The 25,084-nt window shown below is 47.1% G+C and overlaps 1 protein-coding gene across 1 annotated transcript in view; it reads left to right on the top strand.

The window, feature by feature from the left end:
• Nucleotides 1-25,084, top strand: part of LOC137619502 (ankyrin repeat and MYND domain-containing protein 2-like) — a 70,373-nt gene that overhangs the window by 6,971 nt on the left and 38,318 nt on the right. The window contains exon 2 of the mRNA XM_068349594.1: nucleotides 21,870-22,175. Within this exon, the coding sequence (XP_068205695.1) occupies nucleotides 21,870-22,175 (306 nt within the window). The remainder of the gene's footprint in view (nucleotides 1-21,869; nucleotides 22,176-25,084) is intronic.

The following is a 25,084-nucleotide window of genomic DNA, read 5'->3' as shown; positions in this document are numbered from 1 at the left end:
TCCAGCACCTCAACAACAACAGCCTCGTCAGTCTAGGACATCGAAACCGGCTCCGGCAGCAAAGGCAAAGGTGTCCAAACAGCAGCCCTTTCCGGTCAAAGATAGGAAGGGCGGAAAGTCCTCCAGGGGAGGCAAGAATCCTGGAGGGAGCGGCCGAGGCCGCAAACGCTAGGATTGGCAATCCCCCTGCATGTCCACCAATGGGGGGATGCCTGCAAAGTTGTGAGTTCAGGTGGCAGCAACTCGCGGCCGATTCCTGGACGATCTCCGTGATCAACCAAGGATATCGCGTCCTGTTCATAACATCTCTACCTCCCTTGACAGCGAATCCAGTGTCGTTGAGCTCCTATGCCATGGGATCGGCAAAGGGGCTAGTCCTTTGGGCAAAAGTTGAGACCATGCTCAAGAAGGATGCTCTCCAAGAGGTCGTGGACGGCTCCCCAGGCTTCTTCAGTCAACTCTTTCTTGTAAAGAAGGTGTCTGGAGGCTGGAGACCCGTCATCGACCACTCAGCCCTGAACAAGTTTGTCAAACAAACTTCGTTGAGCATGGAGACAGTAGAGACGGTCAGACTTGCAGTAAGACCGCAAGACTTCATGTGCACACTGAATCTAAATGACTCTTACTTCCAGATCCCAATCCATCCGTCTTCCAGGAATTACTTGAGATTCAGCTTAGACAACAAGATCTACCAGTTCAAGGTGCTGTGTTTCGGTCTCTACACAGCACCACAGGTGTTCACCAGAGTGTTCACCCTGATATCTTCGTGGGCACACAGGATCGGCATCCGTCTCCCTCGCTATCTGGACGACTGGCTGATCCTGGCAGACTCGGAATCGACCCTTCTTCGACACCGAGACAAGCTTCCGGGACTTTGCCAAGATCTAGGGATCATGGTAAATCTCGAGAAGTCTTCTCTGCTTCCATCTCAACGACTGGTATATATAGGCATGATATTGGACACCAATCTCCACAAAGCCTTTCCATCAGACGACAGGATAGCAAGGCTGAGGAGGGTCGCAGAGCTTTTCCTCAGACGAGAAGAGCTTCCAGCCCAATTGTGGTTACGTCTCCTAGGTCACCTGTCCTCCTTGGCCCGTCTAGTTCCAAACGGCCGCCTCAGGATGAGATCCCTGCAATGGCGGCTCAAGTCCCGGTGGAATCAAGGCTACGATTCCCCGGACATTCTTGTCCCTATGGGTCCTGCGCAACGGACGGACCTGCTGTGGTGGTTGACCGACGGAAATCTTCGAAAGGGAGTGGATCTTCTCGTCCTCCCCCCGGATTTGATGCTGTTCTCGGACGCGTCAAAAGAAGGGTGGGGGGCCCACATTCTGAACCACAGGATCTCAGGCCTATGGTCAGAATCAGAAAAGTACCTCCACATCAATCTGCTAGAAATGAAGGCCGTATATCTGGCCTTTCAACAGTTCTAACAGACCCTGGCGGGTCACTCTGTGTTGGTGATGAGCGACAACACCACAGTATTGGCTTATATCAACAAGCAGGGAGGTACCTTTTCACAACAGCTATCCCATCTTGCAGTAGAGATTCTTAGATGGACCGAAGTCCACTCGATACATCTATCAGCTCGCTTCATTCCGGGCAAAAGAAATTTGCTCGCCGACAGTCTGAGCTGAGCTTCGCAGATAGTGAGTACCGAGTGGTCTTTGAATCCTCTAGTAGCCAACAAAGTCCTGACTTTGTGGGGTTCCCCGACAGTGGACCTGTTGGCGACAGCCTTGAACTTCAAGCTGCCGCTGTACTGCTCCCCAGTCCCGGACCCCAAGGCACTCTGGCAAGATGCCTTCCAACAACGGTGGGACAACATCGACGTCTACGCCTTCCCACCGTTCTGTCTGATGAGAAGGGTGCTCAACAAGACCAGACTATCGGTCAACCTGTCAATGACCTTGATAGCTCCGCTATGGCATCCTGCAGAGTGGTTCCCAGACCTTCTGCAGCTCCTGACGGAACTCCCGAGAGAACTCCCCCCACAACATGAGCTACTCAGGCAACCACACTGCAACATATTCCACAAAGCCGTAGCATCGCTTCGACTTCACGCCTGGAGACTATCCAGCATCTCCTCACAGAGAGAGGCTTTTCGCAACAAGTTGCGGAGAGGATGTCTTGACACCTGCGAAAGTCATCTGCAGGGGTCTACCAGGCGAAGTGGAGAGTCTTCTGTGGTTGGTGTCGTGGGAGGGGTATCTCTCCCCTCGATGCCACTATTCCAGCAATAGCGAAGTTTCTTGTATATTTGCGGGAGGAAATGCGCCTTTCGGTCTCGGTGGTGTAAGGCTATCGCTCAGCCTTAAGCCTGGCCTTCAGGCTGAAAGGAATAGACATTTCTTCCTTGCTGGAACTTTCTTTGCTCATACGAAGCTACGAACTTACCTGCCCTCAGTCGGAAGTGAGACCTCCTCCATGGAAAGTGGTTCAGGTTCTCAGGGCTCTTAAGAGACCTCCGTTCGAACCATTACACCAGGCTTCTGATCGTCACCTGACTTGGAAGACGGTGTTCCTGCTCGCTCTGGCTTCAGCTAAGGGTGTCAGTGAACTTCATGGTCTTTCGTACAACGTCGCCCATTCAAGGGGATGGGGGGAGGTAACGTTCAGGTTCGTCACTGGGTTTGTTGCTAAGACTCAAAATCCTGGAGTTCCGGACCCACGGTTCGACTCCTTCAGGATTTCGAGTCTTCGTTCTGTAACAGATGACCCAGACCATCTCCTACTATGCCCAGTAAGGAGTCTGAGGCATTATCTTAAAAGAACAGCTGCAGTTCGTCCTCGCGTGCAAGCCCTGTTTGTGAGCACAGGAAGGATGAAGAGGAGGGTCACCAAGAATACCATCTCAGCTTGGATTCGTAGGGTGATCCATCTGTCCCTGAATCCTGACCCTCCTCCGTCACGTCGCCCTAGAGCACACGATGTCAGAGGCATCGCAACGTCCCTGGCATTCAAGAGAAACTTCTCTGTGACGCAGGTGCTACAAGCTGGGGTCTGGAAGCATCAAACGACCTTCACAGCCCACTACCTGCAGGACGTGACCCACAGGAGCCTCGATACTTTCTCTATCGGCCCTGTGGTGGCTTGGCTGCACAACAGCTGGTCTAACCTCAGGCTCCTTAATGGACAGGTAGCAGAAGGTTGAGGGCATTGTTACCCGGTTTTAGACTGCATGAATGAAAAAGTACAGTATGTCTGGCCCTTACTCTTTTCTTCATCCTCCACTCTCTTGGGGAAAGCAGCATCCTGGTTCTCTGCATAGCTGACCTCAAACCACTGCAGGTAAACCATGCTTCCTTGTGTTCCTAGTATTAATATAATACTGTTGCGTCCCCCATACCCTGACGAGGTGGTATTGGGAACGTCCTAGCCTAGAATTCCATCTAAAGGACTTCAGGTCAACTTCCTAGGACGAGTCACACTTCATTCTTTCACACACAAGCTTATGTAGGCCGCATGTTCCTTGCGGAGCAAGGAATTTGCGAGGTGCAGGGACTCCTTTTCTCGAGTGCTACTCACTCGGATTCTGAGTCCCCGGGCAAAAGCCAAAGCCAGTAAGGCTGGGACTTTCCACCCTACCTAAGGGTTAAGTCACCCTATGTAAATAGCGTGGTTTGTATTTCGGTTACGGAACAAATGACATTGGGAGATAATTTGTATTTTTCAATATTAATCTTACCCGATGATCATGTAGCTGCAACTCTGTTGCCCGACAGAAAAAACCTAAGGTCGGGATACGCCAGCGATCGCTATACAGGTGGGGGTGTACAACAACAGCGCCATCTGTCGAGTAGGTACTCAGGTACTTCTTGTCAACAAGAACCAATTTTTCCTCTGTCGTGCCACCGGCAAGACCTACTTGGATACGCTGTTGTTTCTGGAGTTGATTTCACGCTTTTTGGTGATGTATTCTCTCTAGATATTAGCTTTCGCTGTACAGGAGTTATTATCATTAACTTATCAAGCTTTTTTGATTAGTTTTGGATTAATTGTTGACGACTTTTGATGGATTTTGGATTCCCCCCTTGGCTAATTCAAGATGTCTGACCATTCTCAAGTCCCTAAGTACAGGCAGTGTAGCGCTAGGGACTGTTCTAGGCGTCTTCCGAAGGCCTCTATAGATCCTCACACCGTTTGTTCCAATTGTAGGGGTAAATCCTGTCAATTGGAAGATCGATGTGAGGAATGCGCTGGGCTTTCGGAATTCGATTTTAATGAATTCCTTAAGAATGCACGTAGGCTAGAGAAGGATAGGATCAGGAGGAGTTCGTCTCGCTCTTTTGATTTTTCCTCTCCCCATGCCCCTCAACCTATTCCTTCCCCTGTAGTGGTGACTCCCGACCCTGCTACTAGTGCTCAACCCTCGATGGCGGACATGATGCGTGCCATTCAGGCTCTTGGTGACAGAGTGGAGTCATTAGCTAATGACCGGAATCAACTTTTGGCCGATGTCAAAGAGTTGAAAGAGAAAAGTGCAGTGGGAAGTGTAGTGAGTGCAAGTGCGGTGAAAAGTGTCAGTGTCAGTGTTACGCATGAGGGTGCATCTGTTCGTGCCAGTCGTCCTCCCAGTCCGGGACCTCTTGCAAGCTCCCAAGCCCAGGGGAGAAGCAATGTCGAAGGACCAAAGGGTTCGACAGGCCTTGATCAGCGTACGGATGTACCCTCAGTGGTTGCGGACGTATCTTGCAGAGATCGTCCCATCCACAAACAGACGAGTGAGCCCATTCATTCCTCGTCTGTGGAAGAAGTTTCTAGGAAGAAACGTTGGACCAAGGTCTCACGACCTCTCAAGCGCAAGGTCCCTTCCGAGCGAGTCCAACGGCCCAGGTGTAGCCACTGGGTCAGTTCGGACTCGCCGCAGTCTTCCGAAGACTGCACACCTCCCAAGAGAGGTAGAGTGGTTCCGCAGCAGGCAATCACTCCGTCTGTTGCCGCACCAACCACGGTAGACCCTAAGTGGTCTATGCTGCAGACTATGCAGTCTCAGCTTGCCTCCTTCATGCAGGAGTATCGTGCTGAGAAGGTTGACACTGCACCTGTTAACCTACAACCTGCCACGGTTGTGCGCTCAGCAGATACTGCGGCTGCCTGCTCCCACACTCCGCCTGTGAGAGCTCCACCACCGTTGCGCAGTCGACCCTGCCAGACGCATGTTGACGTTAGCCGACATGCGGCACCCTCCGTTGACATGCGTGAGCTACCGCATCAGCAGTGGGAAGGTGCTGTCAAGCTGCCGTGTTTTGACGCAATGTGGCAGTCTCCGCAACCCACGGCAGTCCCTCCCACGCACCAGCACTCCGCTTTTGTTGTTGCCAGCTCTCAGACTGACCAGCAGCGGCATGATGTTGGATCCAGTGCAGCTACGCATGCACCCGTGCTGCCGGATTCAGCCGTTCAGCTTTCTGCTCCACCTTTGCCACTTCCTCCTCAGCATTCGGATGAAGGAGTATCTGATGACGACGAAGCTGCGCATTTGGACGATCCGCACTCCGACATAGAAGAACCCAAGTCTACGCCTCCCTCCTTAGACTTTAGGAAAGTCCTTGCCCTGTTTAGGGAGTTGTATCCGGACCAGTTTGTGTCTGCAACCCCGCGCTCACCTCCCTCTGAGTTCGCTTTAGGCATGCAGTCAGCAGCTCCTGCCTTTACGAAACTCGTACTCGCGCGCTCATCCAAGAGAGCTTTAAGGGTACTGGGAGAGTGGTTGCAGTCCAAGAAGCAACTGGGGAAGACAGCCTTCATCTTTCCACCTACCAAGCTTGCTTCCAAATCTAGCGTCTGGTATGCCACGGGAGAGGAACCCGGCTTGGGAGTTCCTGCCTCTGCCCAGGGCGACTTCTCAAGTCTGGTTGACTCTCCCCGCAGGCTGGCTATGAGACGCTCCAAGATTTGCTGGTCCTTTTCGGACATGGACCATCTGTTGAAGGGAGTTTTTCGTGCTTTTGAGATCTTCAACTTCCTGGACTGGTGTTTGGGAGCGTTAAGCAGAAAGACCTCCCCTTCGGATAAGGACTCTGCCATGCTTATCATGTCATGCATGGACAAAGCCATTCGGGATGGGTCTGGCGAGCTTGCGGCTTCGTACGTGTCCGGAGTGATTAAGAAGCGAGATCACCTTTGCTCCTTCTTGTCTGCGGGGATCACACCATGCCAGAAGTCGGAGTTGATGTTTGCTCCGCTTTCCGAGTGTCTCTTTCCGGAAGAGCTGATCAAGGGGATTGCTGCCTCGTTGATCCAGAAGGATACCCATGACCTGGTGGCGTCTTCCGCACGTAAAGTCACAGCTTTACCTTCCGTGCCTAGACCTAGGATGGACACACCAGCGTCTAGGTTCATCCCGCCCTTTCGTGGCAGAACCTCCAGCAGAGGAGGTACCCGTGCCGACAGTCAACGTGGCAAAAAGAAGAAGGGTTCCAAGTCCTCAAAAGGCAGAATCTGACTGCCTACCTCTCCAGACAGCAGTGGGAGCCAGGCTCAAGAACTACTGGCAGGCTTGGGAGAACAGAGGTGCAGACGCTCAGTCTGTGAAGTTGCTAAGAGAGGGGTACAGGATTCCGTTCTTGCGCAATCCCCCTCTAGCAACTACTCCCATCAACCTCTCTCCCAACTACAAGGAGGAGGACAAGAGGCTAGCTTTACAGCAAGAGGTGTCTCTCTTGCTACAAAAGGGAGCGGTAGTCATAGTCCGGGACCATCAATCCCCGGGCTTCTACAACCGTCTCTTCCTGGTAGCGAAGAAGACAGGAGGGTGGAGACCGGTGCTGGACGTCAGTGCTCTCAATGCTTTTGTCACCAAGCAGACGTTCACCATGGAGACGACGAAGTCGGTGCTAGCATCGGTCAGGAAGGAAGACTGGATGGTCTCGTTGGACCTAAAAGACGCGTACTTTCACGTCCCCGTCCATCCAGACTCCCAACCTTTCCTAAGGTTCGTCTTTGGAAAGGTTGTTTACCAGTTCCAAGCCCTGTGCTTTGGCCTAAGCACGGCACCTCTAGTGTTTACCAAACTGATGAGGAATATTGCCAAATTCCTGCATTTGGCAGACATCAGAGCCTCCCTCTATTTGGACGACTGGCTTTTAAGAGCTCCGTCAAGTCGTCGCTGTCTGGAGAATCTCAAATGGACTATGGATCTGACCAAGGAATTGGGTCTCCTGGTCAATATAGAGAAGTCCCAACTCGTCCCATCCCAAACTATTGTCTATCTAGGTATGGAGATTCAGAGTCGAGCTTTTCGGGCTTTTCCGTCGGCCCCCAGAATCAGTCAAGCCCAAGAATGCATCCAGAGCATGCTGAGAAGGAACCGATGTTCAGTCAGGCAGTAGATGAGTCTAACAGGGACGCTTTCATCGCTGGCCCAGTTCATCGCGTTAGGGAGACTCCACCTCCGCCCCCTTCAGTATCATCTAGCGGCTCACTGGAGAAAGGACATGACGCTAGAAGCGGTCTCAGTTCCTATATCCGAAGAGATGAAGTCTGCGCTGACGTGGTGGAAGAACAGCATTCTTCTCAAGGAAGGTCTACCATTGGCTGTTCAGACCCCCGACCACCTTCTCTTCTCGGACGCATCGGACACGGGCTGGGGTGCGACACTGGACGGACGGGAATGCTCGGGCACGTGGAATCCGGATCAAAGAACACTTCACATCAACTGCAAGGAGCTATTGGCAGTTCATCTGGCCTTGAGAAGCTTCAAGTCCCTCCTTCTAGGCAAGGTGGTGGAGGTGAACTCCGACAACACTACAGCCTTGGCGTACATCTCCAAGCAGGGAGGGACTCATTCGAGGAAGTTGTTCGAGATCGCAAGGGACCTCCTCACCTGGTCAAGAGATCGAAAGATATCGCTGGTAACGAGGTTCATTCAAGGCGACATGAATGTCATGGCAGACCGCCTCAGCCGGAAGGGTCAGGTCATCCCCACAGAGTGGACCCTTCACAAGAATGTTTGCAGCAGACTATGGGCCCTGTGGTGTCAGCCCACCATAGATCTGTTCGCTACCTCGATGACCAAGAGGCTCCCAAATTATTGCTCACCGATTCCGGACCCAGCAGCAGTTCACGTAGATGCCTTTCTTCTGGATTGGTCCCATCTAGACCTGTATGCGTTCCCTCCGTTCAAGATTGTCAACAAGGTACTGCAGAAGTTCGCCTCTCACGAAGGGACACGGTTGACGTTGGTTGCTCCCCTCTGGCCCGCGAGAGAATGGTTCACCGAGGTACTGCAATGGCTAGTGGACGTTCCCAGGACTCTTCCTCTAAGAGTGGACCTTCTGCGTCAGCCGCACGTAAAGAAGGTACACCCAAGCCTCCACGCTCTTCGTCTGACTGCCTTCAGACTATCGAAAGACTCTCAAGAGCTAGAGGCTTTTTGAAGGAGGCAGCCAGAGCGATTGCCAGAGCAAGGAGGACATCCACTCTCAAGGTCTACCAGTCAAAATGGGAAGTCTTCCGAAGCTGGTGCAAGGCGAATTCAGTTTCCTCAACCAGTACCTCTGTAACGCAGATAGCTGACTTCCTTTTACATCTAAGGAATGTAAGATCCCTATCAGCTCCTACGATCAAAGGTTACAGAAGCATGTTGGCAGCAGTCTTCCGCCACAGAGGCTTAGATCTCTCCACCAACAAAGATCTACAGGACCTCCTTAAGTCTTTTGAGACCTCAAAGGAGCGTCGGTTAGCCACACCAGGTTGGAACCTAGACGTGGTTTTAAGGTTCCTGATGTCAGCAAGGTTCGAACCGCTTCAATCAGCCTCTTTTAAAGATCTCACTTTGAAGACTCTTTTCCTCGTTTGCTTAGCAACAGCTAAAAGAGTCAGTGAGATTCACGCCTTCAGCACGAACATAGGTTTTACATCTGAAACGGCTACATGTTCCTTACAGCTTGGTTTTTTAGCTAAAAACGAGCTTCCTTCTCGTCCTTGGCCCAAGTCGTTCGAGATCCCAAGCCTGTCCAACTTGGTTGGAAACGAACAAGAGAGAGTACTATGCCCAGTAAGAGCTCTTAAGTACTATTTAAGACGTACAAAGCCATTACGAGGACAATCAGAAGCTTTATGGTGTTCTATTAAGAAACCTGCTTTACCGATGTCTAAGAACGCAGTTTCTTATTACATCAGGCTTTTGATTAGAGAGGCCCATTCTCATCTGAAGGAGGAAGACCATGCTTTGCTGAAGGTAAGGACACATGAAGTTAGAGCTGTCGCTACTTCAGTGGCCTTCAAACAGAACCGTTCTCTGCAGAGTGTAATGGATGCAACCTATTGGAGAAGCAAGTCAGTGTTCGCATCATTTTACCTTAAAGATGTCCAGTCTCTTTATGAGAACTGCTACACCCTGGGACCATTCGTAGCAGCGAGTGCAGTAGTAGGTGAGGGCTCAACCACTACATTCCCATAATCCCATAACCTTTTTTAATCTTTCTCTTGAAATGCTTTTTATTGTTGTTTTTGGGTTGTACGGAAGGCTAAGAAGCCTTTCGCATCCTGGTTGATTTGGCGGGTGGTCAAATTCTTTCTTGAGAAGCGCCTAGATTAGAGGTTGTGATGAGGTCCTTTAGTATGGGTTGCAGCCCTTCATACTTCAGCACCTAGGAGTCGCTCAGCATCCTAAGAGGATCGCTAGGCTCAGTAAGGAAGACGTACTTAAAAAGGCAGAGTAATGGTTCAAGTCGACTTCCTTACCAGGTACTTATTTATTTTATGTTTGTTATTTTGAATAACTGCTAAAATGAAATACGGGATACTTAGCTTCTAATGTTAACATGTATGCTGGTCTCCACCCACCCCCCTGGGTGTGAATCAGCTACATGATCATCGGGTAAGATTAATATTGAAAAATTTTATTTTCCTTAGTAAAATAAATTTTTGAATATACTTACCCGATGATCATGAATTTAAGGACCCTCCCTTCCTCCCCATAGAGACCCAGTGGACCGAGGAGAAAATTGGTTCTTGTTGACAAGAAGTACCTGAGTACCTACTCGACAGATGGCGCTGTTGTTGTACACCCCCACCTGTATAGCGATCGCTGGCGTATCCCGACCTTAGGTTTTTTCTGTCGGGCAACAGAGTTGCAGCTACATGATCATCGGGTAAGTATATTCAAAAATTTATTTTACTAAGGAAAATAACATTTTTCCTAACCATACAAACCTTAGCTATTTACACATATTTGCCCGCCAGCCCTGTCCCCTGTGAAGTCCTACCTCTAAGCGAAGTGAATCAGTTCACCGGTGTGTGAGGGGGAGAGGGGTAGCTAGCTACCCCTCCCCTACCCCCTCGCTAACTAGCGAGAGGGTAGTTAACCCTCGTTAAAAATCTAATGGCTCGTCATTCAGCTACGCTGAAAGTAATACCCTATGTAAATAGCTAAGGTTTTTATGGTTAGGAAAACTACAATTTTCAATATTTAACTTAGCCGGTGATTATAATAGCTGCAACTCTGTTGCCCGACAGACAACTTTACGGTAAAAACTCGCCAGTGATTGCTACACAGGTTGCGGGTGTGCCCAACAGCGCCATCTGTCGTCCAGATACCCAGTACTCAATGTAAACAAAAGACTCAATTTTCTCTCTGTCGAGCTATCGACAAGACGTACTTACTCGCTGTTGCTAAACTGGAGTTTTTTCACAACTAATTGGTGAAGTACTTTATTCTAGTTTTGAGCTTTCGCTATGCAGGTGTTTTATCTTCATCTTAAATCTTGAACTCGTTTTGGATAGATTTAATTATGGTGACAAAGAGAGTATGGACTTTCTTTCACTTTTAAATGGCCGACCCTTCCCTTAGACGGAAGTGTGTTTAGGCTTTTAGTAATTATCTTATCACGTTATAGATTTTCCTCTATATATTTTATATCTCTCCGCCTTTTTTAGGCCTCTTCGATTAACTTTCCATTTATTATAAACATATAAAAATAATTTTAATGTTTTGTTTATAAAGACCTTTCCTAAGAGTAGGCGGTCCTAACTTGGAAACCGAAGTTAATCAACGTTGAGCTCTTTATATCGTAATTAGCTTTTAAAGAGCTAAGGATTTAAAACTTTTTAAATGTAATATTTTATGAAAGAATTTCTTTGATAGTCTTCGTACTGTTTCAAAGATGAACTAACGTTTAGTTTATTTATGCTACGCAGTTGTTGACGTTCAGGACGTTCAACATGCGCTCTATCGTTACGATAGAGAGAGAGTGTATCACGGTTTCACTTTGCAGTAAGAGTAAATCGATTCTGACGTTTTGTTCATTCTTTCTTAGCTTAAATGTTTTAAATTCTATTTTAAAGGAACTTTTTATTTGAAAAACCTTTCAGTTTTTTCCTTTAGTCAAATAACATGTTTTTTTTTGACGAAATATAATTGGGCTCTTCTCTTAGGTGCGAAATCAAGAGAGAAAGAGAGAGAGAGATAGAGACGGAGGGAGAGAGAGGAGAGAAAACGTTCCGTTCAAGCGGGTAACGTTGTTCTCGAGTTACTCTCGTCCCTAGTCGCTGTACGGGGAGGAAGGATAAAACGTTTTTAGTTTTTTATTCTCGTCCCCAGGCTATGTGCGGTGAGAGATTGAAAACGTAGTTATATGAACTAGTGTTTAGTCTCTTTCCCAGCCACTGATTTTTTTATCTTAAAATATGTTTTCTGTTTTTTGCTGGTATTAATGAGCTTGCATTATACTACTGATTTCGCAATTACTACCTTTTAATGAAGGGTAGAATTGCGTGTTTCAGGTAGAAATAAGTGCAAAACAGAAAATCGAAGTGATAAAGTGATATGCGCAAAGTGTTACAGTGTTGCGTCCAAGGCGCAAAGTGTTACAGTGTTTTGTCCGAGGGTTCGTCTGTTTGTGCCTGTCGTTCACCTAGTCCGGGACCTCTTACATGCTCCCAAGCCCAGGGGAGAAGTAATGTCAAACGACTTATGGGTTCGAGAGGCCTTGACCAACGAACAGACGTTTTCCCTCTATGGTATCGGGTGTATCTTACCAAGATCTCCCCTACCATAAGACGAGAGAGACGTTGTTTCTCCTCGTCATCCGAAGGCTTTTCGCATAAGAAACCTGTCACAAGGTTTCGAAGCCCTTAAGCGAAAGTCAGTCCTTTCAGGACAGGTCCAGCGTCCTGGTTACAACCATTAGGACAGCTCTGACCCTATGCAGTCATCGGATAACTGCTCGCCGCCTAACAAAAGCGTAACACAGACTCCGAGAGTCTTTTTTTGTAGGCAAAGTGTTGCGGTCACAGACGTTACCCTCGTCTCTTACCACAACCATTTCCTTTGATCCTTAATGGGTTGTATGGCAAGACATGCAGTATATGCTTGCCTCCCTTATGGAAGACTATTCTGCCGATTAGTCCGTTGAGTCTAGCCGTTTATCTCATCGATATCCTGGCTTTCAGCCAACCTAACGTTCCTTTGTGCTTACTGTTGACGTTGGCGTAGCTTAGTCACGTCAGTCAGGTTGTTTAGAACCACACTCGATGCGGTCTCGTGTGGTTCTTCAGCCGCGTTTGGACGTTAGGCCACTTGCTGATGCTCCTGTTGACGTTCAAGACGTTCACTAACAATCGGAGTTGACTTGTTTTGACGCTGTGCGTCAACCTCCTCATTCTAGAGTTGTTTTGACTGCTCAGTCTAGGCAGTCAAAGCAGTCTCGAGTGGACGCTGTGCGTCCTCACGCACCTGTTGTGGTTGACAGTTCAGTTGTTGACAGTTCACAGACTGTCAAGCAGTTACATGACGTTGCGTTCTGGTCCGCTACTAATGCACCAGTGAGTGTGGACTCTGCTTGTAAAGCATTGCCACCACGGTAGGTCTCTCCCTTGCTTGAGACTCAGCTTTTATCGGACAAGGTTCCTGTAGATGAGGAAGTTGCTGTTCTCCCTCCTACTGATATTCCCTTGAGGACTCTGTCAGATGGAGAGGAGCCTAAAGCTGCTTAGCCTCCTATGGACTTTAATTAAATCATGATGATTTTTTTAAGGATCTTTGTCCGGATCTTTTTGTAACTGCTGCTCCTCGTTCGCCTAAACGTCAGAGCTTACACTAGGCCTAGCTACTTCGAAGCCGTTGTTTTTAAGCTAGTGCTCTCTCGCTCTCCTAGAGAGCGTTACGTTGGCTAGGCGACTGGTTTTTCACCAGGAGGAGTTTGGGGGATACAGCCTTTGCTTTCCCTTCTTTTAAACTGGTTTATAGAGCGAGAGTCTGATATGACACGAGAGAAGTTCTCGGCTTGGGAGTTCATGCCTCTGCCCAGATAGACTTCTCAATTCTCGTAGACTCTCCCTGGCGCCTGGCCAGGAGACGCTCCAAGTTGTTTACAGGTCAACTTCACAGCTGTTTTCGAGCCTTTGAAGTTTTGCTGTACAATTATGTCACGCATAACAAGGCTTTCAGGGATGGTAAACGGTACCGCCTCAGTCGCTAACCCCGTCTGTTGCCACACCTGCTCCCGTAGACCCTAAATGGGCTTTGCTGCAAGACATGCAGTCCAAGCTTGCGTCCTTGATAGAGGACTGTAATGCGGAGAAGGTTGCTACCGAACCTTCTGGCCAACAACCTTCCAACCGGTCGGTTGTGCGCCCTGTTGACGCTGAGGTAACCTACTCGCGTCTGCCAGTTGAGGTGGTTCCTCCACCGATGCGACCCAGTGTGGGTTGCCAGCCGCACGTTGACGTTAAGCGACGCTCGGAGGTGGTTGTTGACGTTCAGGACGTTCAACAACCAGCAGAGGTGACTTATTTTGACGCAGTGCGTCAACCTCAGCAACCCGGTAGGGTGTTGACTGCACAACCCAGACGGTCTAGACAGTCTCGGGTTGACGCTGTGCTTCCTCGCGCACCCATGGTTGTTGACAGTTCACAGACTGTGCAGCAGTTCCATGATATTGCGTCCGGCTCCGTCACGCATCCACCAGTGCGACCGGACTCAGCGAGCCAGACGTTGCCCACTCCGTTGCCGTTTCCTCATCAGTTTTCGGATGAGGAACCCTCTGATGAGGACGTTGCTGAACAACAAGACGATCAGCCCCCAGAATAGATCAAGCCCTGCTATCCATCCAGAAGATGCAGAAGAAGGAACGCTGCTCAGTCAGGCTGTGGATGAGTCTGGTAGGGACGCTGTCATCCGTGGAACAATTTGTGTCACTAGGAAGACTACACCTCCGTCCTCTTCAATACCATCTAGCTTTTCACTGGAAAAAGGACAAGACGCTAGAAGCGGTCTCGATCCCGGTTTCCGAAAAGATAAAGTCTTGTCTGACTTGGTGGAAGGACAATATCAACCTAAGAGAGGGTCTTCCCCTGGCTGTTCAGACTCCCAACCACGTTCTCTTCTCGGATGCATCGGACGTGGGCTGGGGCGCGACACTAGACGGTCGGGAATGCTCAGGACTGTGGAACTCGAGTCAGAGGAGCATGCATATCAACTGCAAGGAGCTGTTGGCAGTACATCTGGCCTTGATAAGCTTCAAGTCTCTCCTTCGAGGCAAAGTGGTGGAAGTTAACTCGGACATCACCACGGCCTTGGCGTACATCTCCAAACAAGGAGGTACCCACTTACTGACGTTGTACGAGATCACAAGGGACCTGCTCATCTGGTCAAAAGGTCAAGACATCTCCCTAGTAACGAGGTTCATCCAAGGCGACTTGAACGTCATAGCAGATTGTCTCAGTCGGAAAGGGCAAGTAATTCCAACCGAATGGACCCTCCACAAGGATGTGTGCAAGAGACTTTGGGCCACTTGGGGTAAAACCATCCATAGATCTCTTTGCAACCTCGTTGACCAAGAGGCTTCCAATCTATTGCTCTCCAGTCCCGGACCCAGCAGCAATACATATAGATGCTTTCCTCCTAGATTGGTCACATCTGGATCTCTACGCATTCCCACCGTTCAAGATTGTCAACAAGGTACTGCAGAAGTTCGCCTCTCACGAAGGGACAAGGTTGACGTTAGTTGCTTCCCTCTGGCCCGCGAGAGAATGGTTCACCGAGATACTTCGATGGTTAGTAGACGTTCCCAGTAGTCTTCCTCTAAGGGTAGACCTTCTACGTCAGCCACACGTAAAGAAGGTACTCCAAAGCCTCCACGCTCTTCGTCTGACTGCCTTCAGACTATCGAAAGACTCTCGAGAGCTAGAGGCTTTTCGAAGGAAGCAGCCAGTGCGATTGCTAGAGCAAGGAGAGCTTCTTCCATTAGAGTCTACCAATCGAAGTGGGAAGTCTTCCGAAACTGGTGCAATTCAGTTTCTGTATCCTCGACCAGTACCTCTGTAGCTCAAATAGCTGTTTTTCTCTTATACCTGAGAAAAGGACGATCCCTTTCAGCTCCCACTATCAAGGGCTACAGAAGCATGTTGGCATCGGTCTTCCGGCATAGAGGCTTAGATCTTTCCAAACATAAAGATCTGCAAGACCTCCTTAAGTCTTTTGAGACCACCAAGGAGCGTCGTTTGGCTACCCCTGGATGGAATTTAGACGTGGTACTAAGATTCTTCATATCAGACAGGTTGGAGCCGTTACAATCAGCCTCCCTGAAAGATCTCACTCTTAAGACTCTTTTCCTGGTATGCTTAGCCTCGGCTAAAAGAGTCAGTGAGATTCATGCCTTCAGCAAGAACATAGGATTTTCGTCAGAAAAAGCCACTTGTTCGCTACAACTTGGTTTTCTAGCCAAAAATGAGCTGCCTTCTCGGCCTTGGCCTAAATCTGTCGATATCCCCAGCTTATCGGAGATCGTAGGCAATGAACTAGAAAGAGTCTTATGCCCTGTTAGAGCTCTTAAGTTCTATTTAAAGCGTACTAAACCTTTACAAGGCCAATCTGAAGCTTTATGGTGTTCAGTTAAGAAACCATCCTTGCCTTTGTCAAAGAATGCTTGGTCAGACTTTATCAGATTGTTAATACGAGAAGCTCATTCACATCTGAGTGAGGAAGACCGAACTTTGCTTAAGGTGAAGACGCACGAAGTTAGAGCTGTAACAACTTCCGTGGCCTTTAAGCAAAATATATCTCTGCAAAGTATAATGGACGCAACCTATTGGAGAAGCAAGTCAGTGTTCGCGTCATTTTACTTGAAAGATGTCCAGTCTCTTTACAAGAACTGCTACACACTGGGACCATTCGTAGCAGCGAGTGCAGTAGTGGGTGAGGGCTCAACCACTACAATTCCCTAATTCCATACCCTTTTAATCTTTCTCTTGAAATGTTGTTATTGTTGTTTATTTGGGTTGTCCGGAAGGCTAAGAAGCCTTTCGCATCCTGGTTGATTTGGCGGGTGGTCAAAGTCATTTCTTGAGAGCGCCTAGATTAGGGGTTTTGATGAGGTCCTGTTGTATGGGTTGCAACCCTTGATACTTCAGATCCTAGGGGTCGATCAGCATCCTAAGAGGATCGCGAGGCTCCGTAAGGAAGACGTACTTAAAAAGGCAGAGTAATTGTTCAAGTCGACTTCCTTACCAGGTACCTATTTATTTTGTTTTTGTTATTTTGATAACTTCTAAAATGAAATAAAAACTCTTAGCTCATAATAATGTAAACATATATTGCTGGTCTCTACCCACCCCCCTGGGTGTGAATCAGCTATTATAATCACCGGCTAAGTTAAATATTGAAAAATGTTATTTTGATAATAAAATAAATTTTTGAATATACTTACCCGGTGATTATAAATTAAAGGACCCTCCCTTCCTCCCCAATAGAGACGCAGTGGGACGAGGAGAAAATTGAGTCTTTTGTTTACTGTACATTGAGTACTGGGTATCTGGACGACAGATGGCGCTGTTGGGCACACCCGCAACCTGTGTAGCGATCGCTGGCGAGTTTTTACCGTAGAGTTGTCTGTCGGGCAACAGAGTTGCAGCTATTATAATCACCGGGTAAGTATATTCAAAAATTTATTTTATTATCAAAATAACATATTATCTCCGAATTTGTCATTTCTTCACGAACTAGTTTTTTATTCTCATCCCAAGTCACTGTACAGGGAGAGAGAGAGAGAGATAAAACGTAGTCCTGCGCGTTCTAGTTTGTTGTTCTCGTCCCAAGTCACTGTACAGGGAGAGAAAGAGAGAAAACGTAGTCCTTAGCGATCTAGTTTTTTACTCTCGTCCCAAGTGACTGATCCTTTCTAACTTTTACTTTATATATTTCACTTTTATTTATATATATGTACTGTATATGTTTATTAATTTTTACATGTGTGATACAATTACAGTATGTACTAATGTGCTTACACTAAAGGACATATTTCGCAATTCTAACCTTTTGGCTTAAGGGAGAATTGCTTGCTACAGATAGAAATCAGCTTTATTCATGTCCGATGTGAAATTATTAAAAGATGCGAGTGTAAGTGAAAAAAGTGCGAAAAACATGTTCAGTGTTGCGGAGGGTTTGTCTGTTCGTACTTGCCGCTCACCCAGTCCGAGACCTCTTTCAAGCTCCCCAACCCCTGGGAGAAGGAATGTCGCAAGACCAAAGGGAGCGATAGGTATTAAACCACAAACAGACGTTCCCTCACGAGTTGCAGACATTGCTCCTCACGATCGTCCTTATTATAAGAGAGACGAGACTAAGTTCTCCTCGTCCTCCGATGACGTTCATCTTAGTAAGAAATCCTGACGTCAGGTTTCACAACCTCTTAAGAGGAAATTGGTTCCTTCAGAACAAAGTCAACGTCCTAGCTGCAGTCACTGGAGCAGCCCGGAACGTATACCTTCATCAGCGGAAGGTTCGCCTGCTAAACGTTCTTTTTTAACGTCAGATTTTGTGGCTCTGAAGGCCCCTGCAAAGAGTCACGGTGCCGTTGTTTTATCTGGTCGTTCCAGACGTGACTTGAGTGCTGCTACTCCCGTTATTAGTGCTAACGTTCATGAACTGACGTTCCCGACGTCACGGTCTGATCCTTGTATTCAAGATCCTAACTTTAGTGTTTTGCAGGACATGCAGTCTAAGCTGTCCACCTTAATGCAGTCGTACGGTCCTGCTCCTGTTCGACAGGAACCCTTACTTGCGGAGCGTCACGGTTCCGCTAAGCGTGACTCAGTTCATCAATAATCTAAGCGTGAGGCTTTAAGTCACGCTGACGTTAGCCCTAGTATTAACCTTGCTGTCAAGTGAGATAATGATCGTAAATCTCGACGTGACGTCGAACGTCAGTCCTTATAGTCCAACCGTGACGTGGAGCTGCAGTTACTGCAGTCACGACGTGACGTTGAACGTCAGACACCACAGTCACGACGTGACGTCGAACTTAAGAAGACGCCGCAGTCCCGACGTGACGTCGATGCAGTCCCGACGTGATGTCGATGCAGTCCCGACGTGATGTCGTCCTTCAACCTCTACCTGTTCTTCATCGACAGGTTGATGCTAGTTGTCAAGCTTTTCCATTGCGACTTCTTAATGGCTCTCAACCAATTAGAGACATAGACTTCCGGATGAAGTTTATTCTGAGGAGGAAGAGGATATTTCTCCTTTCCAGCTGTACCTTTGGGTATCTTGTCTGAAGTAGAGGAACCTAGATCTGCCTAACAATTTTTATATCTTAAGAAGATCATGCCTTTTTTAAGGAAGTTTTTCCTTCGCATTTTGTTCCTGCTGCTCCACGCTCGCCTCCTTCAGAATTCACTTTAGTGTTGGCTGCTACAGCTCCCTCTTTTTCTAAATTCGTGCTCTCTCGGTATTCTAAGAGAGTTTTACGTTTGCTGAGAGAATGGTTGAAGACTATAAGAAGTCTTAGCAAGTCAATCTTTGCCTTCCCTCCAGCCATATTGAAGAACTTCTGGCAGGCTTAGGAAGGAACAGGAGCAGACCTATGGTCTGTCCTCTTGTTGAAGGAAGGGTAAATTATACCTTTTGTAAGGAAACTTCCTCTTGTCCAAAAGCCGATAGATCTCTCTCCCAGATACCGAGAGGAAGCAAGAAGACAAGTTTTGCACCTACAGGTGTCTCTCCTGTTAGAGAAGGGAATTGTAGTGAAGTTTTCTAAACCTTCAGTCTCTAGGCTTTTACAACCTCCTCTGCTAGTTCCAAAGAACTCAGGAGGTTGGAGACCAGTGCTGGACGTGAGCGTGCTCAATGTGTTTATCCTGAAAACAAAGTTCACTTTGGAAACTTCCAAGTCTGTGCTTGCAGCAGTAATGGAAAGTGATTGGATGGCCTCACTCGATCTCCAGGACGCTTACTTCCATATCCCTATCCATCCGACCTTCCAACTATATCTAAGGATTGTGCATGGGAAGGAAGTGTTCCAATTTCGAGCGCTGTGCTTCGGTCTCAGCACTGCTCCTCTTCTGTTCACGAAGCTCATGCGGAACGTGGCGAGCTTCCTGCACTCGAAAGGTGTCAGAGCCTCCTTTTACTTAGACGACTGGCTACTCAGGGCGTCATCCTTCATTCGCTGTCTGAAGGACCTCAGATGGACCTTGACCCTAGCGAAGGACTTAGGTCTCCTAGTAACAAGGAGAAGTCTCAACTGACCCCATCTCAAACTATTCTCTATTTGAGGATGGAGATACGGAGTCTAGTTTTTCAGGCTTTGCCATCACCATCAACACTCGAGCAAGCTTTCTTAAAGATTCATCTTTATCGAAAAAGGAGCAGTTGCTCTGTAAGGATGTGGATGAGTCCACTGGGAACACACTCGTCTCTGGAGCAGTTTGTCTCCCTAGGAAGACTCAATCTTCGCCCTCTCCATTTTCACCGCAACCACCATTGGGACAGGGAGAAGGGCTTAGAAGAAGTGTTCATTCCACTTCCAGAAACGATCATGACTTGCCTGAAATGGTGGGATGTCAATCTCAGACTTCAGGAAGGCCTCTCTCTTGCCCACAAGAACACAGACTATGTTTTGTTCTCAGATGCTTCGGACGCGGGGTGGGGTGCAACACTAGACACTCTAGAGTGCTCGGGCCTTTGGACCAAAGACCACGTACAGCTTCATATCAACTAGAAGGAGATTCTAGCAGTTCTTTTGGCCCTGCAAAGTTTCAAAGACTAATTCGAAACAAAGTGGTGCAGGTGAACGCAAACAACACCACAGCGTTAGACTGCATCGCTAAGCAAGGCGGGACCCACTCGCAGTCCCTTTACTTTACTGCAAAGGATCTCCTAGTTTGGACGAAGGAAAGAAACATCACCTTACTTACAAGGTTTATTCAGGGAGAAAGGAACGTGATGGCAAACTGCCTAAACAGAAGCCAAATCATTCCCACGGAATGGACTCTTCATCAGGAGGTGTACGAGAAACTATGGCGGATATGGGAACGTCCGTCCATAGAACTGTTCGCAACCTCAATAACGAAGGGGCTTCCTTCTTACTGCTCTCCAGTTCCAGATCCAGAGGCAGTCCACGTCGATTCGTTATTACTGGACTGGTCTCACCTAGAGGTGTATGCGTTTCCCCCATTCAAGATCATTTACAAAGTCCTACAGAAGTTCGCCTCTCACGTAGGGACCAAGTTGATGTTGGTTGCTCCCCTCTGGCCATCAAGAGAATGGTTCACCGAGATACATCAGTGAATGGTGGACTTTCCAAGAAGCCTGCCAAGGCGGTTGGATCTTCTCAATGAAGAGGTTCCATCAAAGCCTCCACACGCTTCATCTAACTGCCTTCAGACTATCAAAGACTCTCTAGAGCTCGAGGGTTTTTCGAAGGAGGCAGCTAGAGCAATTACCAGAGCAACGAGATCCTCTACCATCAGGTTCTACCAGTCTTTATGAGAGGTATTTCGAGATTGGTGCAAGGCCACCTCCTATTCCTCATCCTATACCTCTACGTATAGCTCAAATCGCTGACTTCCTGCTACACCTTAGGAATGTACGTAACTTTTCTGCCTCTACCATTAAAGGTTACAGGAGCATGTTAGCTGCAGTGTTCAGACATAGGAACCTAGATCTCTCGAGCAATAAAGTCCTTCAAGACCTTCTCAAGTCTTTCGAGACTTCCAAGATGCATGGGGTAATGACGCCAGCTTGGAACCTGGATGTGTCCTTAAATTTCTCATGTCTGAGAAATTTTGAACCTTTGCACTTAACTTCTTTTAAAGATCTTACTCTCAAGACACTTTTCTTAGTGAGTCTTGCTGCTGCAAAAAGAGTTAGTGAGGTTCATGCCTTCAGTAAGAATGTCAGCTTCTTTACTGGTAAAGCAGTATGCTCTTCGTAGCTTGGTTTCTTGGCCAAGAATAAGCGTCCTTCCCATCCATGGCCTAAATCTTTTGAGATCCCCAACCTGTCAGATGTGGTTGGTAACAAGATAAAGAGAGTCCTATTACCTATGAGAACACTTAAATTTTACATTGACAGAACCAAAAATTTACGTGGTGAATCTGAGTCTTTATGGTGTTCCCAGCAACCCAACCCCTCGATCGCCCACGAGTTTTGAATCGGCTGCCGGACCGTCGGAGACATTAGCTATATATATATCCACCGGGTAAGTATATTCAAAAATTTATTTTAATATGAAAATATCATTTTTAGAACAACATCCGGGAACTTATGAAGAAGTACGTGTAAGCTGTTGATTGGTTTAAAAAAACCACCTGACAAATACGTCATTGTAAATGCACAGAAAGCTTCCCAAACCATGGGAAAAAATGCATGCGCAATAAGTCCCCTTTAGTCTCTCAGATGTACACAATGGACTTAGAGTGAAAAACATACTTCACATTTTAATAGACTGATATATAAGTTATTATGCCCCTCAAGATTAAAGTGTTCTGTAATAAGAAACTTTTTTAATATATTTGCAAAATATTTTAATATACTATAATAATAATAATAATTATATTAATAATAATAATATTAGTAATCAATTGAAACACTGTAGCCTCAAGTAGATGAATTTAATAATACTTTGTTTTCCTTTCAGGGAGCAGATGTAAATGATGATAGTCATGATCATAAATATGCACCTCTTCACTTTGCTGCTCTGTCGGGAGATATCGAGACTGTACAACTTCTCCTTGAGAACAATGCAAGGCCATACCATGTTAATACCCTAGGCAGGACTGCTGCCCAAATGGCTGCTTTTGTTGGGAATCATGCTGTTGTTGCGCTTATTAATAATTATATTCCTTTGAAGGATGTTTCGTATTATGCCTCTCCTCAGGGATTAGACACAGAACCCAAATTAATGTCAACTATGGTGAAACCTCTGTACGATCTAATTTTACAGGTAATACTGGTGCTCATTTTGATTTTGTAAATAATTTTTGTAATGCAGTTAAATTTTTCAAAATTTTTCACAATGCTATGAAAAATCTTACCTTTTATGTCGATTTTGTTCCGGCATTATATACAAACACTTTTGCTATTCACAATGTAGATATACTTCGGCGACTGTTGAAACTAGCCATAAGACATTTAAACGAGGTGTAACTACCCTCTGCTAGTTAGCCGGGGTGGGGAGCATGGGCTAGACCTGCCATCCTACTCACAATCACACTAGTAACAATATGTCACTTTTCATTTCAGCTCTGAAGAGAACAGACGTTGTTCTCTCCCGCAAACCTGACATTAAACAACTGGCCTAAAACTTGAAACTTTTCTTTTCTTTCAGGTGTGCTTGACGTGAGGATCAATTGTGCTGGTTTATCCTGGCCTAGAAGGGCACTGTTGCAGCAGCTTTATGTCAGCATTGGAGACCGATCCTGCATGCAGAAATTATATCTGCCTGCAGGTGTTTCCTTGTGTTGAGTGTTGTTAGTGGCCACCCTCCCAGTGGTGGCGGAAGAAGGCAAAGAGGGATTCTTCTCCTTCAGGGTCATTCTTGAAGGCGAAGAAACCTCGCCATCTGACTCTGTTCAATTGGGCTCCTCCGGAGGCTGCCCTTTGACCCCGGGACAACATATCGGTTCAGAAAAGGGATTTTGACGTAGGAAAAATCTATTTCTGGGCGAAGGACCTGTGCCGCCCAGTGAATAAGCTCCATTTAGCACTTATTCCTAGGTAATTTACTGCTAAATATACCAGAGAAAAAATGTAAAGGAGTGCTAGGTTAACTAGCTCGCTCACCTATTGGTGTCGGTATAAAATTGGGCGTATAGTCCAGAGGTCCCGCACTATTTAGATTTATCCACGACAGAAACCCCAATAGAGGAGAGCCGTTCAACCTCACTCGGTACTACTAACAATGCATCCGCTCAGAACCCAACTCCTTAGCACCCAAAGTTTGGGGACTCCAAGGGAGAGGAGCTGGGAGGGTTCACTGGGCGGCACAGGTCCTTCGCCCAGAAATAGATTTTTCCTACGTCAAAATCCCTTTTCTGGGCTCGAACCTGTGCCGCCCAGTGAATCTATACAAGAGAAAATGTCACCAAACTTGCAAAATAAAGGAAAAAACATAAGCGTAAGGGAAATACAGGATGCTTTTAATCAGAGATGAGTACCAAAAATGCCGTGAGTGATAATATATACAGATACTCAGGAGTATAAAATTTACAAATATAATAACAGTATTCAGGTGCGAGACCAACGAATACAATAGGGTATAAATGAGGCAGGTAAGAGGGAGAGATAAAGAGTCAAGGCATTAACCTGTGAGTTACTTGGGAGTGACTACGCTCCCTGCGGTTACTGTAGAAAATTTTAGGGCTTCCAAATGTTTAAGGTAGTGTTTCTTGAACACTGACGGTGATTTCCACCCTGTATACCTGGAAAGGTCTGTAAAATTCATGTGGTGAAAGAAGTTCACCGAGGTAGCAACCGCCCTGATATCATGTGCAAGAGGAAAAGAGTCAGGGTTAGCTTGTTTAATAAAATACAAGATTTGTTGCCTGATCCCTTTAATAGAAATGGTACCGCCTTGTTCTCTAACGAATAGAGGCCCCGAGGAGTTAGAGGAGGTCCGGGATAAATAAGACCTAAGAGTAGTAACAGGGCACAGAGACGGATCTTGCGTGAGGGGAATAATTTTCCAGGAAGACCATCTGTTTTGAGGGTCTTCGTTCTTAGCCAAAAAGAATTTGTTAGGAGAAAGAAGGACCTCTCCCGAAGGCAGGAAGTCAATATGACCCGGGTCTCTCGACAAGGCTGCCAATTCAGAAATTCTTGCCCCGGAAGCCAAGCTCACCAGGAAAAGTGTTTTCCTGAGAAGGGGAATGTAATCACAAGAACTGTTAATGGTATCAGAAGCCAATCTGAGTACGTCATTAAGGAACCAGGTCACCGGAGTAGGGCGAGTAACCGGTTTCAGTCTGGCACAAGCTTTCGGAATTGAAGCTAACAAAGAGTCGGTTAAGTCTATGTTAAAACCCACTAGGAAGATCTTTTTCAGAGCCGATTTAATAGTGGTGATAGTATTGGCTGCAAGACCTGATTCTAATAAAGATCTAAAGAAAGTAACTGTAAGGTTCAAGTTCATACAGTTCACGTCTGAGTCTATTAAAAATTTTGCCAACTTTTTAACTGCAGAGTCATACTGGCGGATGGTGGAATCCCGTTTATCCGATTCTAGGAACAAGGTGTTTTGAGGATCAATATTGGCACCATGCATAGCCGCAAACTTCATAAAGTCCATAAAGTTAGGGCGCTCTGAATGTTTGAGAAAGCGTACACAACGCGTGTTTGTACTATCTGAGACAGAACCGGATTGGGTATCGGGTGAGGGTATAGTCTCAACTCTCGCAGGAGAGGATACCAGTTGCTCTTGGGCCAGTTGGGTGCGACCAAGGCTACTTGTCCCTTGAAGGATCTCAGTTTGTCTAGAACTTTCAGCAAAAGATTCACCGGGGGAAAGAGATAAATCTTTTCCCAGGTGTCCCAATTCTGTGACATGGCGTCTGTGGCGTAAGCCTGAGGGTCTAGATTGGGAGCCACATATACTCTCAATTTGTGGTTGGATTCCGTGGCGAAGAGGTCCACTTGGAGACCGGGAACCTGAGAGAGAATCCACCGAAATGACTTTAGATCGAGTGACCATTCCGATTCTAGAGGGGAGGTCCGGGACAGGGCGTCTGCCACTACATTCCGGACTCCCGCCAGGTGGACAGCTGAAAGATGCCAACGGTTCAAGGCTGCTAGGGAGAATATGGCTACTAGAACATGGTTCAGAGGCCCTGACTTTGACCCGCCTCTGTTGAGGCA

Source organism: Palaemon carinicauda, chromosome 26 (genome assembly GCF_036898095.1).
Source record: "Palaemon carinicauda isolate YSFRI2023 chromosome 26, ASM3689809v2, whole genome shotgun sequence".
Lineage (NCBI taxonomy): Eukaryota > Metazoa > Arthropoda > Malacostraca > Decapoda > Palaemonidae > Palaemon > Palaemon carinicauda.
Note: the sequence above shows the minus strand (reverse complement) of the source record. Positions and strands in the feature narration are given on the sequence as shown.